The sequence below is a fragment of the Convolutriloba macropyga genome, chromosome 6 (genome assembly GCF_964194025.1).
Source record: "Convolutriloba macropyga chromosome 6, txConMacr16.3, whole genome shotgun sequence".
Lineage (NCBI taxonomy): Eukaryota > Metazoa > Xenacoelomorpha > Acoela > Convolutidae > Convolutriloba > Convolutriloba macropyga.
The window spans coordinates 41,054,157-41,068,990 of NC_134473.1; the positions used below are offsets into that span (position 1 = coordinate 41,054,157).

Here is a 14,834-nt window from a genome sequence, read left to right on the forward strand (position 1 = left end):
TGCTCAGTAATAACAAAGATCAAACTATTCAGTCTTTTGAAAAACATCTCATTGTAGAGACAACCTTAAGATAGCGTTAAGAGCGCTTTTAATTTATCACGTATATTCACGAGTGGTTCATAAGGATAATTCCTTTAAACGCAGTAGCTAGCCACGGTTTAGTGAGGCTAGCATTAGCATATCCGAAGGGGCGTGAAGTGAGGGTATTAGATGATATCAGGCCACAACAGCAGCTGAAGTGCGGCATCATTAAAAAGAGTCAAGGAGAGAGAGAGAGAGAGTGCGAGAAACAGAGGGAAAGAAACCCCAATCAAGAGAGAGAGAAAGAGAGAGAGAGAGAAGAGAGAGAGAGAGAGAGAGAGAGAGAGAGAGAGAGAGAGAGAGAGAGAGAGAGAGAGAGAGAGAGAGAGAGAGAGAGAGAGCTAGGAGTACTTTCCGTGATGAGATTCGACTGTGCAACTTCTACTTTTCTAGCCATGTTAGTAATTAAATCATGTAGAAAAAAAATGAAAAAGCAAAATTCAAAAAAGTTCCCACATTTCGCAGTGAAAACCTGTTCGAAACCATTTTTTGCCTCTGGAGTTCTGTCATGTAACCCATCTGCAAGACTTGAAAAGTTTCGGTGAATGATCGTTAAACTCAGAAGAATATTGAAAAAATTCGAAAACAATTGCAAATGTAAAAATTCGTGATATTATTATCTTCAAAACCATTTGATCGTCTTAAGAGACAATCCATTATCCCTATTTGAATTACTAAATAGTTTGACTGGCTCATAAATATCCATAAACTAGGAACTTAATAATTTTCCAAAAAATTGAAAAAAATTTGAATTTTATTTAAAATTTGCAAAAATTTTTGATATTAAAAGGTTGAAAACTATTTCATGACCAATAAAAATTTTACTGTAACTTTTTATCAAAACCCTAAAGGAGATTTTCTGACCTCTGAGGCAGAAAAAATTATGAAAAAGGACAATAAATGCCAATAAATTGCAAGTTTTTTTAAAAAAAAAAAGCTACATTTCGTGATGTACAATCTTGAAAAACATTCCATTACATCAAGAAACTATGCAATAACTTAATATCAAAATCAAGAGGAAGTTCCTTACCTCTTGAGGGTGGAAAAAGCTAAAATATGTTAAAAATTTCAAAAAGATTCAAAAAAATTGCAAGTTTTATTTTTAAAATGCTGAAACTCGTAATGTTAAAATGTTGCATATCATTCCGTTACCTCTAGAAACTATATAAAACCCAAATTTAACACGTAGAGGAGGTTCCTTGACAACTAATGCTGAAAAAAATTCAAAAAGGGCAAAAATTTCTAAAAAATTTAAAAATTGTGAAAGTTTGAATAGATCTGCGTGTATTCCTTGAAAACATATAGCTCTTGAAATGATCATAAAAAGCACTTATGTCTTGCAAAGGATCTTTATCAGCTTTAACCAGCCTCAATTTTAGACTGTTCCAACAAAAAACATGAAAAATGAAAAAAAAACATGAAAAATTGCAACACGTTAGGCTCAAAAACTCCGAAAAATGACATTTTAACCTTAAACAAAGCCTTCCCAGTAGCTTCAACGCGCCAAGCAGTTGAGGGACTACTAAACGCGGTTAAAGGTTTCTATTGAAAGTAAATGCCCGCTGTGCTCTACCTATTTATCCCGTTTTTAAGGACGAAAAGTCAAATGGGTCAGACGAAAAATCGGTCAAGAGAAAAATAGCAAAAAAAGACGAACAGGGATAATATAATTGCTAAAAACTTCGTTACAGAGCAATTAAACAACAAAAGGAATAAGATAGACAGAAAGACCACCAGTCCTTTCATAGACCACTAGACTTTCTGGGTTAGATTCTGTCAATTCAATAAATACGGTCTAAAATGCTCATAGAATTTAAAGTTCCATAAGTGAGTTCAGAAATAACTTTTTAGTGAGGTAAGTAACTCAATTGACCAAAAAGCAGAAATATGTCACGCAAAAAAATTTAACTTCAATGCAGCAGAAGTCACTGAAGTCATTGAAAAAGTCAATGCTAAGATATCAGGTCGTAAGAATCATCGATGGAGACGAAATAAAAAACATAGCAGGACAAGTCCTGAAATACAATCCAAAGAATTAAATGAAAAACTTAGAAGTACTCTACTGGACCAGCAGGTCAATTGAACAATGCCAGCCAAACAAACAAAATCATCAAAAATTTCAGAAACTAAAACAATCAAACAAACTTGACAAAAATACTCTTTTATCCCGAAGGCAAAATTTGCTACGTTTAAATATACGTATTTCGAAAATTTGTTACAAATCAATTTTTCTCTGAAATCGGTCCAGGGTTATATCTGTAAGACCTGAAAAAAACATTGGCCCTTGAAGATCGATTAAATCAGAAAATGACAAAAGTATTTAAAAAAATGAAATCAATTGCACATCTTAATGAAATGCTTCTGAAAGTCTTGATATTAATAGCTTCAGAATCATTTCTGTGTCTCTAGAGGCTACCCAGTAACCAATTTCCCAGCATAAAAAATCATTGGCTCAAAAATCGTAGGCAAAACGTTTAGAAGTTTCAAAAAACAGAAGTTCGCTCTATGAAAATGTTGAAAAATAACAAACTATCGAAACCTGGAGGAGGTTACCTGGCTACTGAGGCCAGAAAAACTGAATAAAATAAAGATGTTATCAAAAAACTTAATTGCAAATTTTATCCCAAATTTCTAGAATTCGAAATGTTAAATTGTTGAAAAATAATTTCCCTGACACTAACAACCATGCAGCAACTTTTTATCAGACCATGAAACAGGTTATCAGACCATGGTTCATCAGACCATGCTGAGCAACATTTCAGGAGCGCGTAAAACGTAACAAGAAGGCTCGCATCATTCTCTGTTTGGTTTGAAAAAAGGAAGAAATAGAATTCAAAGTTCCATAAGTGAGTTCAGAAGTAATTTTTTAGTGAGGTAAGTAACTCAATTGACCAAAAAGCAGAAATGTGTCACGCAAACAAAATTTAACTTCAATGCAGTAGAAGTCACTGAAGTCATTTAAAAAATCAATGCTAAGATATCAGGTCGTAAGAATCATCGATGGAGACGAAATAAAAAACATAGCAGGACAAGTCCTGAAATACAATCCAAAGAATTAAATGAAAAACTTAGAAGTACTCTACTGGACCAGCAGATCAATTGAACAATGCCAGCCAAACAAACAAAATCGTCTCAAAAATTTGAGAAACTAAAACTAAACTATATAGTAACCCAAATTTAACACGTAGAGGAGGTTCCTTGAAAACTAAGGCTGAAAAAAATTCAAAAAGGGCAAAAATTTCAAAAAAATTTAAAAATTGTGAAAGTTTAAATAGATCTGCGTGTATTCCTTGAAAACATATAGCTCTTGAAATGATCATAAAAAGCACTTATGTCTTGCAAAGGATCTTTATCAGCTTTAACCAGCCTCAATTTTAGACTGTTCCAACAAAAAACCTGAAAAATAAAAAAAACATGAAAAATTGCAACACGTTAGGCTCAAAAACTCCGAAAAATGACATTTTAACCTTAAACAAAGCCTTCCCAGTAGCTTCAACGCGCCGAGCAGTTGAGGGACTACTAAACGCGGTTAAAGGTTTCTATTGAAAGTAAATACCCGCTGTGCTCTACCTATTTATCCCGTTTTTAAGGACGAAAAGTCAAATGGGTCAGACGAAAAATCGGTCAAGAGAAAAATAGCAAAAAAAGACGAACAGGGATAATACAATTGCTAAAAACTTCGTTACAGAGCAATTAAACAACAAAAGGAAAAAGATAGACAGAAAGAACATCAGTCCTTTCATAGACCAATAGACTTTCTGGGTTAGATTCTGTCAATTCAATAAATACGGTCTAAAATGCTCATAGAATTTAAAGTTCCATAAGTGAGTTCAGAAATAACTTTTTAGTGAGGTAAGTAACTCAATTGACCAAAAAGCAGAAATATGTCACGCAAAAAAACATGAAAAATTGCAACACGTTAGGCTCAAAAACTCCGAAAAATGACATTTTAACCTTAAACAAAGCCTTCCCAGTAGCTTCAACGCGCCAAGCAGTTGAGGGACTACTAAACGCGGTTAAAGGTTTCTATTGAAAGTAAATGCCCGCTGTGCTCTACCTATTTATCCCGTTTTTAAGGACGAAAAGTCCAATGGGTCAGACGAAAAATCGGTCAAGAGAAAAATAGCAAAAAAAGACGAACAGGGATAATACAATTGCTAAAAACTTCGTTACAGAGCAATTAAACAACAAAAGGAATAAGATAGACAGAAAGAACACCAGTCCTTTCATAGACCAATAGACTTTCTGGGTTAGATTCTGTCAATTCAATAAATACGGTCTAAAATGCTCATAGAATTTAAAGTTCCATAAGTGAGTTCAGAAATAACTTTTTAGTGAGGTAAGTAACTCAATTGACCAAAAAGCAGAAATATGTCACGCAAAAAAAAACATGAAAAATTGCAACACGTTAGGCTCAAAAACTCCGAAAAATGACATTTTAACCTTAAACAAAGCCTTCCCAGTAGCTTCAACGCGCCAAGCAGTTGAGGGACTACTAAACGCGGTTAAAGGTTTCTATTGAAAGTAAATGCCCGCTGTGCTCTACCTATTTATCTTGTTTTTAAGGACGAAAAGTCAAATGGGTCAGACGAAAAATCGGTCAAGAGAAAAATAGCAAAAAAAGACGAACAGGGATAATATAATTGCTAAAAACTTCGTTACAGAGCAATTAAACAACAAAAGGAATAAGATAGACAGAAAGACCACCAGTCCTTTCATAGACCACTAGACTTTCTGGGTTAGGTTCTGTCAATTCAATAAATACGGTCTAAAATGCTCATAGAATTTAAATTTCCATAAGTGAGTTCAGAAATAACTTTTTAGTGAGGTAAGTAACTCAATTGACCAAAAAGCAGAAACATGTCACGCAAAAAAATTTAACTTCAATGCAGCAGAAGTCACTGAAGTCATTGAAAAAGTCAATGCTAAGATATCAGGTCGTAAGAATCATCGATGGAGACGAAATAAAAAACATAGCAGGACAAGTCCTGAGACACAATCCAAAGAATTAAATGAAAAACTTAGAAGTACTCTACTGGACCAGCAGGTCAATTGAACAATGCCAGCCAAACAAACAAAATCATCAAAAATTTCAGAAACTAAAACAATCAAACAAACTTGACAAAAATATACTCTTTTATCCCGAAGGCAAAATTTGCTACGTTTAAATATACGTATTTCGAAAATTTGTTACAAATCAATTTTTCTCTGAAATCGGTCCAGGGTTATATCTGTAAGACCTGAAAAAAACATTGGCCCTTGAAGATCGATTAAATCAGAAAATGACAAAAGTATTTAAAAAAATGAAATCAATTGCACATCTTAATGAAATGCTTCTGAAAGTCTTGATATTAATAGCTTCAGAATCATTTCTGTGTCTCTAGAGGCTACCCAGTAACCAATTTCCCAGCATAAAAAATCATTGGCTCAAAAATCGTAGGCAAAACTTTTAGAAGTTTCAAAAAACAGAAGTTCGCTCTATGAAAATGTTGAAAAATAACAAACTATCGAAACCTGGAGGAGGTTACCTGGCTACTGAGGCCAGAAAAACTGAATAAAATACAGATGTTATCAAAAAACTTAATTGCAAATTTTATCCCAAATTTCTAGAATTCGAAATGTTAAATTGTTGAAAAATAATTTCCCTGACACTAACAACCATGCAGCAACTTTTTATCAGACCATGAAACAGGTTATCAGACCATGGTTTATCAGACCATGCTGAGCAACATTTCAGGAGCGCGTAAAACGTAACAAGAAGGCTCGCATCATTCTCTGTTTGGTTTGAAAAAAGGAAGGAATAGAATTCAAAGTTCCATAAGTGAGTTCAGAAGTAATTTTTTAGTGAGGTAAGTAACTCAATTGACCAAAAAGCAGAAATGTGTCACGCAAACAAAATTTAACTTCAATGCAGTAGAAGTCACTGAAGTCATTTAAAAAATCAATGCTAAGATATCAGGTCGTAAGAATCATCGATGGAGACGAAAAACATAGCAGGACAAGTCCTGAAATACAATCCAAAGAATTAAATGAAAAACTTAGAAGTACTCTACTGGACCAGCAGATCAATTGAACAATGCCAGCCAAACAAACAAAATCATCAAAAAATTCCAAAACAAACAATCAAACAAACTTGACAAAAATATACTCTTTTATCCCGAAGGCAAAATTTGCTACCTTTAAATATACCTATTTCAAAAATTTGTTACAAATCAATTTTTCTCTGAAATCGGTCCAGGGTTATATCTGTAAGACCTGAAAAAAACATTGGCCCTTGAAGATCGATTATATCAGAAAATGACAAAAGTATTTAAAAAAATGAAATCAATTGCACATCTTAATGATATGCTTCTGAAAGTCTTGATATTAATAGCTTCAGAATCATTTCTGTGTCTCTAGAGGCTACCCAGTAACCAATTTCCCAGCATAAAAAATATTGGCTCAAAGATCGTAGGCAAAACTTTTAGAAGTTTCAAAAAACAGAAGTTCGCTCTATAAAAATGTTGAAAAATAACAAACTATCGAACCCTGGAGGAGGTTACCTGGCTACTGAGGCCAGAAAAACTGAATAAAATACAGATGTTATCAAAAAACTTAATTGCAAATTTTATCCAAAATTTCTAGAATTCGAAATGTTAAATTGTTGAAAAATAATTTCCCTGACACTAACAACCATGCAGCAACTTTTTATCAGACCATGAAACAGCTTATCAGACCATGGGTTATCAGACCATGCTGAGCAACATTTCAGGAGCGCGTAAAACGTAACAAGAAGGCTCGCATCATTCTCTGTTTGGTTTGAAAAAAGGAAGGAATAGAATTTTTAAGTTCCATAAGTGAGTTCAGAAGTAATTTTTTAGTGAGGTAAGTAACTCAATTGACCAAAAAGCATAAATGTGTCACGCAAACAAATTTCAACTTCAATGCAGTAGAAGTCACTGAAGTCATTGAAAAAGTCAATGCTAAGATATCAGGTCGTAAGAATCATCGATGAAGACGAAATAAAAAACATAGCAGGACAAGTCCTGAAATACAATCCAAAGAATTAAATAAAAAACTTTGAAGTAATCTACTGGACCAGCAGATCAATTGAACAATGCCAGCCAAACAAACAAAATCTTCTCAAAAATTTGAGAAACTAAAACAATCAAACAAACTTGACAAAAATATACTCAATGCTAAAACTCTTAATCTTTTACCCCGAAGGCAAAATTTCCCACCTTTAAATATACGTATTTCAAAATTTGGTTCAAAATCAATTTTTCTCTGAAATCAGTCCAGGGTTATATCTGTAAAACCTGAAAAAAACATTGGCCCTTGAAGGTCGATTAAATCAGGAAATGACAAAAAAGTATTTCAAAAAATGAAATCAATTGCACATCTTAATGAAATGCTTCTGAAAGTCTTGATATTAATAGCTTCAGAATCATTTCTGTGTTTCTAGAGGCTACCCAGTAACCAATTTCGCAGCCTAACAAAATCATTGGCTCAAAGATCGGTAGGCAAAACATTTAGAAGTTTCAAAAAACAGAAGTTCGCTCGATTAAAATGTTGAAAAACAACAAATTATCGAACCCTGGAGGAGGTTACCTGGCTACTGAGGCCAGAAAAACTGAATAAAATACAGATGTTATCAAAAAACTTAATTGCAAATTTTATCCCAAATTTCTAGAATTCGAAATGTTGAATTGTTGAAAAATAATTTCCCTGACACTAACAACCATGCAGCAACTTTTTATCAGACCATGAAACAGGTTATCAGACCATGGTTTATCAGACAATATTGAGCACCATTTCAGGAAGGCGTAAAACGTAACAAGAAGGCGCGCATCATTCTCTGCTTGGTTTGAAAAAAGGAAGGAATAGAATTTAAAGTTCCATAAGTGAGTTCAGAAGTAATTTTTTAGTGAGGTAAGTAACTCAATTGACCAAAAAGCAGAAATGCGTCACGCAAACAAATTTTAACTTCAATGCAGTAGAAGTCACTTAGGTCATTGAAAAAATCAATGCTAAGTCATCGATGGAGACGAAACAAAAAAACATAGCAGGACAAGTCCTGAAATACAATCCAAAGAATAAAATGAACAACTTAGAAGTACTCTACTGGACCAGCAGATCAATTGAACAATGCCAGCCAAACAAACAAAATCATCTCAAAAATTTGAGAAACTAAAACAATCAAACAAACTTGACAAAAATATTCTCATTGCTAAAACTCTTAATCTTTTACCCCGAAGGCAAAATTTGCTACCTTTAAATATACGTATTTTAAAAATTTGTTCAAAACCAATTTTTCTCTGAAATCGGTCAAGGGTTATATCTGTAAGACCTGAAAAAAAACATTGGCCCTTGAAGGTCGATTAAATCAGGAAATGACAAAAAAGTATTTCAAAAAATGAAATCAATTGCACATCTTAATGAAATGCTTCTGAAAGTCTTGATATTAATAGCTTCAGAATCATTTCTGTGTCTCTAGAGGCTACCCAGTAACCAATTTCGCAGCCTAAAAAAATCGCTGGCTCAAAGATCGGTAGGCAAAACATTTAGAAGTTTCAAAAAACAGAAGTTCGCTCGATTAAAATGTTGAAAAATAACAAATTATCGAACCCTGGAGGAGGTTACCTGGCTACTGAGGCCAGAAAAACTGAATAAAATAAAGATGTTATCAAAAAACTTAATTGCAAATTTTATCCCAAATTTCTAGAATTCGAAATGTTAAATTGTTGAAAAATAATTTCCTTGACACTAACAACAATGCATCAACTTTTTATCAGACCATGGAACAAGTTTTCTGGCACTTGAGAATGGACAAATATCAAAAATTGACAAAAATTTTAGAAAAACTAAAAATTGGAGATTTTATCAAAAAAACTACTAACATTCGAGAAATTTAAATTTTGGAAACCCATTCCATTGTTACTGGAAACTATTCAGTGCCCTACTATTTAGCCTTAAAGGATATTTCTTTTCCTGAGGCTTGAAAACTCTAAAAAATGACAAACATTTTCAAAACTTGCAAAAATTATTTTGCGCGTTTGTAATTGTAGTACCAAAAAATATAGATAATAAAACCGTCATAACAAGTAATTTTGTCCCGCAAAAACCTTCATCAACTTTAAAAAGCTTCAACCTAAGAGTAAAAATAAAAAACGCAAAAAACGCGCATCCATTGATTCAAACATTGGTCTCAATAATCCAAGCTCCTTAACTGCACTCAACTGATTTTTGCAAATCACTACTACGCGCGGATAACAGTATTCATGAACAAAATCCAACCGCATAAACATATTCTGACAAAACGTTTACAGAAACGCGCGAAGAAGAAACCTTAGGGTAAAACAATTATTTAATTTCATTTACGTAAGCTATCTAGCTGTACATATTGAGGCAATAACTCAAAACAATTCAAGCAGCAATCGACAATAAGTTTTTCTTTCGGTACCAATAGTTTGCAATCACTTTCTATCCTTTCTACCATCGTAAAAATATTTTCTTCAATTTTTTCGACTGGCATTTCTGTAGTTCCAACTTCAGTTTCAAAAACTGGTTCAGCATGACTATACAAGTAAAACTGCCCATACTTGTGATGTTGAATCATATTTTCAATATCATCACCCAAAGTACGTTTGCCTTTAATGGGATACAATTTTTCCAGCTTTTTCCTCAGTCCAGTTATTTCCTTCGATAACTCCATGTGTGCTATAATGACATCAAAGTCAATGTCAACTTCATACGTATCATCCAGAATTTCAGGTATAATCGCTTCAGAGCCAACAATATCGGCACCAAAGTCCTCTCGCGTTTGGTCTATCATTGGCTCGGGAACAATGGCAAGTATCCTTCTGGGTTCCTTGAATGGAAACGGGAAGAGAACTATTTTGGCAGATTTTGGTAGTTTAGATCTTTGTTTGTCAGTCAGACTTAGTTGCAGTGATAACACTATGTCGCTCTCATTCGTCGAAGTTCTAAACACATTTTCACAAGAGATGATTATTACAGGTATACTCACGTGCTGAGCACCATTTCAGGAGCGCGTAAAACGTAACAAGAAGGCTCGCATGATTCTCAGCTTGACAGAAAACGTTTCCACAGCTGAATTTAAAATACAATGTATTATATTACCTGAAATGATATAGCAGAAACGTTTGCTTTAGCTATAAATTTGCGTTTTAGCAACCGTCATAAAAAATAGCAACTATTTTATAACTCAAGTTTGAAAAAAGGAGGGCAAAAAATAGACGAGTTCTCAATTAAAAGAACAGCCTCCGATAACAAACAAAACAAATACCCAGACCTCCACGAAAACGAACAAGACACTACAAAAATGTGAAAAAAATATTTCAATTCTTTTAGAAAGAGAGTTTTATTGAAGTTTACACAGTGTAAGTTATCAGAACAGAAGATTAGACAGCAAACACCAACCTTGTAGAAATCCACTGCAAACACAACAAAAGGACAACACAAACGACATCGGGCAAAAATAATATTTACGAAATCATTGACAGTAGTGGCATCAAAGTCAATAAAGCAAGTAGCTAAAACTTGAATGTTTCAACATCTATTGCACAATCTATCAATTAAAATATTAATTTTATAACATAGCTGGCAGGTGTCCGGAAAATAACCGCCGTTGATTCCAATAAGCATGATTGGGATTGAAAGAATAGAAGATAATGAAAAAAGATTTTTGTACAAAAATATGTTTAAGTCCGATTAATTTTGATGGCATTTCGTAGTTGAAAATACTTCTGTTTTTTAGAGAGAGGCTACAGGGGATATTATCAATACCAATAAGCATAAAAGATGGTAACTAAGACTTATAGGAACGACGTTCAAATAGCGGGCATCTAAAATTGGGCTATATGGGTTTATCCCGTTTCTATACGACTTCAATTTTTTATACCGACACTGTTCATTTTGAATTGCTTTGCTGAGCAACTGATGTTCAAAATCACTTTTAGCAGAATGAGAGAAGAGAGAAACTAGCCTAGAGAAGTCAAAAAGATTTCACCCAAAATGTCGAAAAAGCGGCAAAATGGTAAAGCGAAAAAAGTTCGACGAAGTAAAAAAACATAGCAGGACAAGTCCTGACGTACAATTCAAAGAATTTTCATTGACTAAACAGAAAACTAGACCTAGAACGGACTATGAATGGATTGGAAAAACCATTTAGAAAAAAATCCGATCCAAAAAATCGAAAAAACAGTAAAAATCAAAGTGAAATTGCCGCATGTGAACAAAAAACCACTACCGATAAAGCGAATTTTTGTTCAAACGCCGTATTCTTACTCTACTTTAAAACTAGAGCGAAATTTCACGCCGCAAAACCACTCGCTTTTTCGCTCCACTTCCTTTTTCGGCGTGACCAAAATCACTACTACAATTTGACTTCAAAAATCATGAAAATGTGTGAACAGATCTTAAAAAAAAGACAGCGGCCCAATACAATTCAAATTCTTTGAATTGTAAAAAATAGGAGCGCTATAATAGCCGTCTGAGAATATGAGGGCGGCTATTAAAAATATTTCAATTCTTTTATAAAGCGAGTTTTATTGAAGTTTACACACTATAAGTTATCAGAATAAAGATTAGACTGCAATCACCAACCATGTAGAAATCCACCGCAAACCCAACAAAAGGACAACACAAACGACATCGGGCAAAAAATAATATTTTCGAATATCATTGACAGTACGTGGCATCAAAGTCAATAAAGCAAGTAGCTAAAACTTGAATGTTTCAACATCTATTGCACAATCTATCAATTAAAAGAAAATATTAATTTTAATAACATAGCTGGCAGGTTACCAGAAATAGCCGCAATAGCTTCGTAGATCTGCAGTCTCAAGAAACCATAAAAACGACATACCAAAAAAATTCGTCTTTTCATTGAAGGCTGATACGTTACATTTTGATTAAAAATCTGTACAAGTTTTTACTGCCTCTATTAGATGCTCTCAAATAACCTTCATTTAGAGTGACACACACGCATTTGACCTTATCTCTTTGAATTAAAGTAAATAAAAGTCAATTTCAAAGTGAGGAAGTCATTTTTGAGAGCGAGGTAAGTCAAGTGCGACCGAAAATTTAATAACGCGAATGAACAAAAAAAACCCGCTCCACTAAGAGCGAAAAATGACGTCACACACGCACTTCAGTTGAAATTGTATGAACGAATGAACAAAAGGCAGATTTGAAGTGATTGTGACGTCATATGGTCGTAACAAAAATCGCGACGACGAAAAAACAAGAAGTATCGTAAACAAAAAAATCTCAAATAATTTTCCAAAACAAGTCGTGTCAAAGTTGCTAAAAACTTGCAGCCTTTATTTTAAAAAATAGATAGACTCCAATATTCCTAAGAAAAAAGCCGATGAGAACTTTAAGAAAGTAACTGAAAAACAAAAACAAAGTGGCAAAATCCGGAAAAGAACTAATTTTTTGAAAGCAAGTGGTGTTAAAATAGTAAAAACTGTTTGATATTAAAAACCTTTCAAGTGATCAAAATGAGATCCATGAGAGCCTTTCAGAGTTGTCCATAATGAGAATAAATGAAAACAATAAAACTAAAAAAGATGAAAAAATCCAAAAATAGATAAAAATTTTTTCGAAAACAGATAGTAGCAATGTCGTTAAAACCATCAATTTCAACTCAAATTAGTACGATCTTTAAAAATTATAAAAACAGCGAAACCAAGAAGTCAGATTAACGCACGTGAAAAAAAAATCGCTCCCAAAGCAGCAAATCTGTTTAAATGTCATTCTCTCATTTCACCTTAAAAAGCACTTTGACAAAAGTCAAACTATTTAACTACTCGATTTTCGCCCCTCCAGTTCTCCAGCGTGCCTAAAATCACTAATCCGACTTGATTTCTCAATGAATAGAAAAAGGCTAAAAAGTGTGGAAAAAGACATCACACCAATACAATTCAAATTCGATGAACTGTAACAAGTCAGAACCCCATTGTAAAAATCCACGAGAAACGCAATATAGCTACGCTCAAGGCACAGCTTCGCAGCTACATTGAAAGAATTGAATTATTAAATGACCCGAACATAGCAACTGCCTTTCTGCGAAAAGTAAGAATGATGATTATCAAACATAGCTGGCAGATTGCCAGAAAATAGCCGCAATTGCTTCGTAGATCAGCAGTCTCAAAAAATAGACAAAGGAGGAGACAAAAAAACTTTTAAATAAATGCTGAGATGTAATAAAAAGAAACAGACCGAAAAAATTCCTTTATTAAATGCTGAGATGTCATAATTTCTATTAAGATTTTGTTTATACTAATGCTACTTCTATTCGCTGCTCTTAAATAATAGAGCGACACACACTCACTTGACCTTATCTTTTTGAATTAAAGTGAAGAAAAGTCAATTTTAGAGTGAGGAAGTCATTTTTGAGAGAGGTAAGTCACGTGTGACCAAAAAACTTTTCACGCGAATGAATAGAAAACTCGCTCTAAAAAAAAAGAGCAAAAAGACATCACGCACGCGCTTCAGTTGAAATTGCATGAACGAACAGTAGGACAAATCCTGACGTACAATTCAAAGAATTTTCATAGCATTAGCAAAAACTAGACCAAGAACGGACGAGTGAATTGGGAAAACCAGTTCCAAAAAAAAATCAGATAAAAATAAAAAAAAAACAGATAATCAATGTCAAAATGACGCATGTGAACAAAAAAAAACAACTAGCGGGAAATGGAAATTTGGTTCAAACAAAAAAAAAAAAACTGGGTCAAGAATGAACTATGAATGGATTGGGAAAACCATTTAGAAAAAAATCCAGTCCAAAAAACAGAAAACAGTAAAAAATCAAAGTGAAATTGCCGCATGTGAACCAAAACCACTTCCGACAAAGCGAATTTTTGTTCAAAAACCGTATTCTCAGTCTACTTTAATATTGGAGCAAAAAACTTTCACGCCGCAAAACCACCCGCTTTTTGGCTGCAATTCCTGTTACGGCGTGACCAAAATCACTATTCCAATTTGACTTCAAAAATCATGGAAATGTGTGGACAGATCTTAAGAAAAAAAGACAGCGCCCCAATGCAATTCATAGTCTTTGAATTGTAAAAAAAAACAAGAGGCCAATAATAGCCTCAGCTATCGCTTCGCGGCTATTAATAAAATTATTATGTATGACTATTGAGGCTCCAATCTTGAATGCATACAACGTTGTAGAACTCAATGGGAGACAAAGTAAGGAAGGCACAAAATGAGAGAGTTGGCAAAAATCAGAACCATCTTGAAAATAGGTTTTGGCAAGGAAAACATTTTTTAGCAATTTGGACAGTCAACAAAATATATGAACCTAAATGCGTAAAATCAAACAAAATTAAAAAATCTAAAAATTGAAACTTCCTTTTTAAAACTTGTTGTGTTGTGAAGATAAAAGCCGGCAAATTGCCCAAAAATAGCCGCCATGGACGCTTGTCGCCTACCACGAATTGAAACAACTAAAGAAATAAGATTGACAGATCGACCACCAGCTTTTTAATAGACCACTAGACTTTTTGGGTTACATTCGGACTGTCATTTTTATTCACGCCGCAAAACTACTCGCTTTTTCGCTCCATTTCCTCTTTAGACTAAAATCACTACTCCAATTTGACTTCAAAAATCATGAAAATGAGTGAACAAATCTTAAAAAAAGACAGCGCCCCATACAAATCAAATTTTTGGAATTGTAAAAAAATTAGGAGCGCTATAATAGCCGCCTGGAATTGCTGATGCGGCTATTAATCAAG

At 33.7% G+C, this 14,834-nt stretch overlaps 2 protein-coding genes across 4 annotated transcripts in view; both read right to left on the reverse strand.

Annotated features, from left to right (window-relative positions):
- The window catches only part of LOC142341693 (uncharacterized), a 47,952-nt gene that overhangs the window by 18,910 nt on the left and 14,208 nt on the right, over positions 1–14,834 (reverse strand). The gene's annotated exons all lie outside the window — the stretch shown is intronic.
- LOC142341692 (large ribosomal subunit protein uL1m-like) overlaps positions 9,410–14,834 on the reverse strand; it is a 38,272-nt gene continuing 32,847 nt past the window's right edge. For all 3 annotated transcript variants that reach the window (XM_075392845.1, XM_075392843.1, XM_075392844.1), the window contains one exon: positions 9,410–10,046. Coding sequence is in view for 1 of the 3 variants with exons in the window: in XM_075392844.1 (XP_075248959.1) it covers positions 9,434–10,046 (613 nt within the window). In the remaining 2 variants the exon portion in view is untranslated. The remainder of the gene's footprint in view (positions 10,047–14,834) is intronic.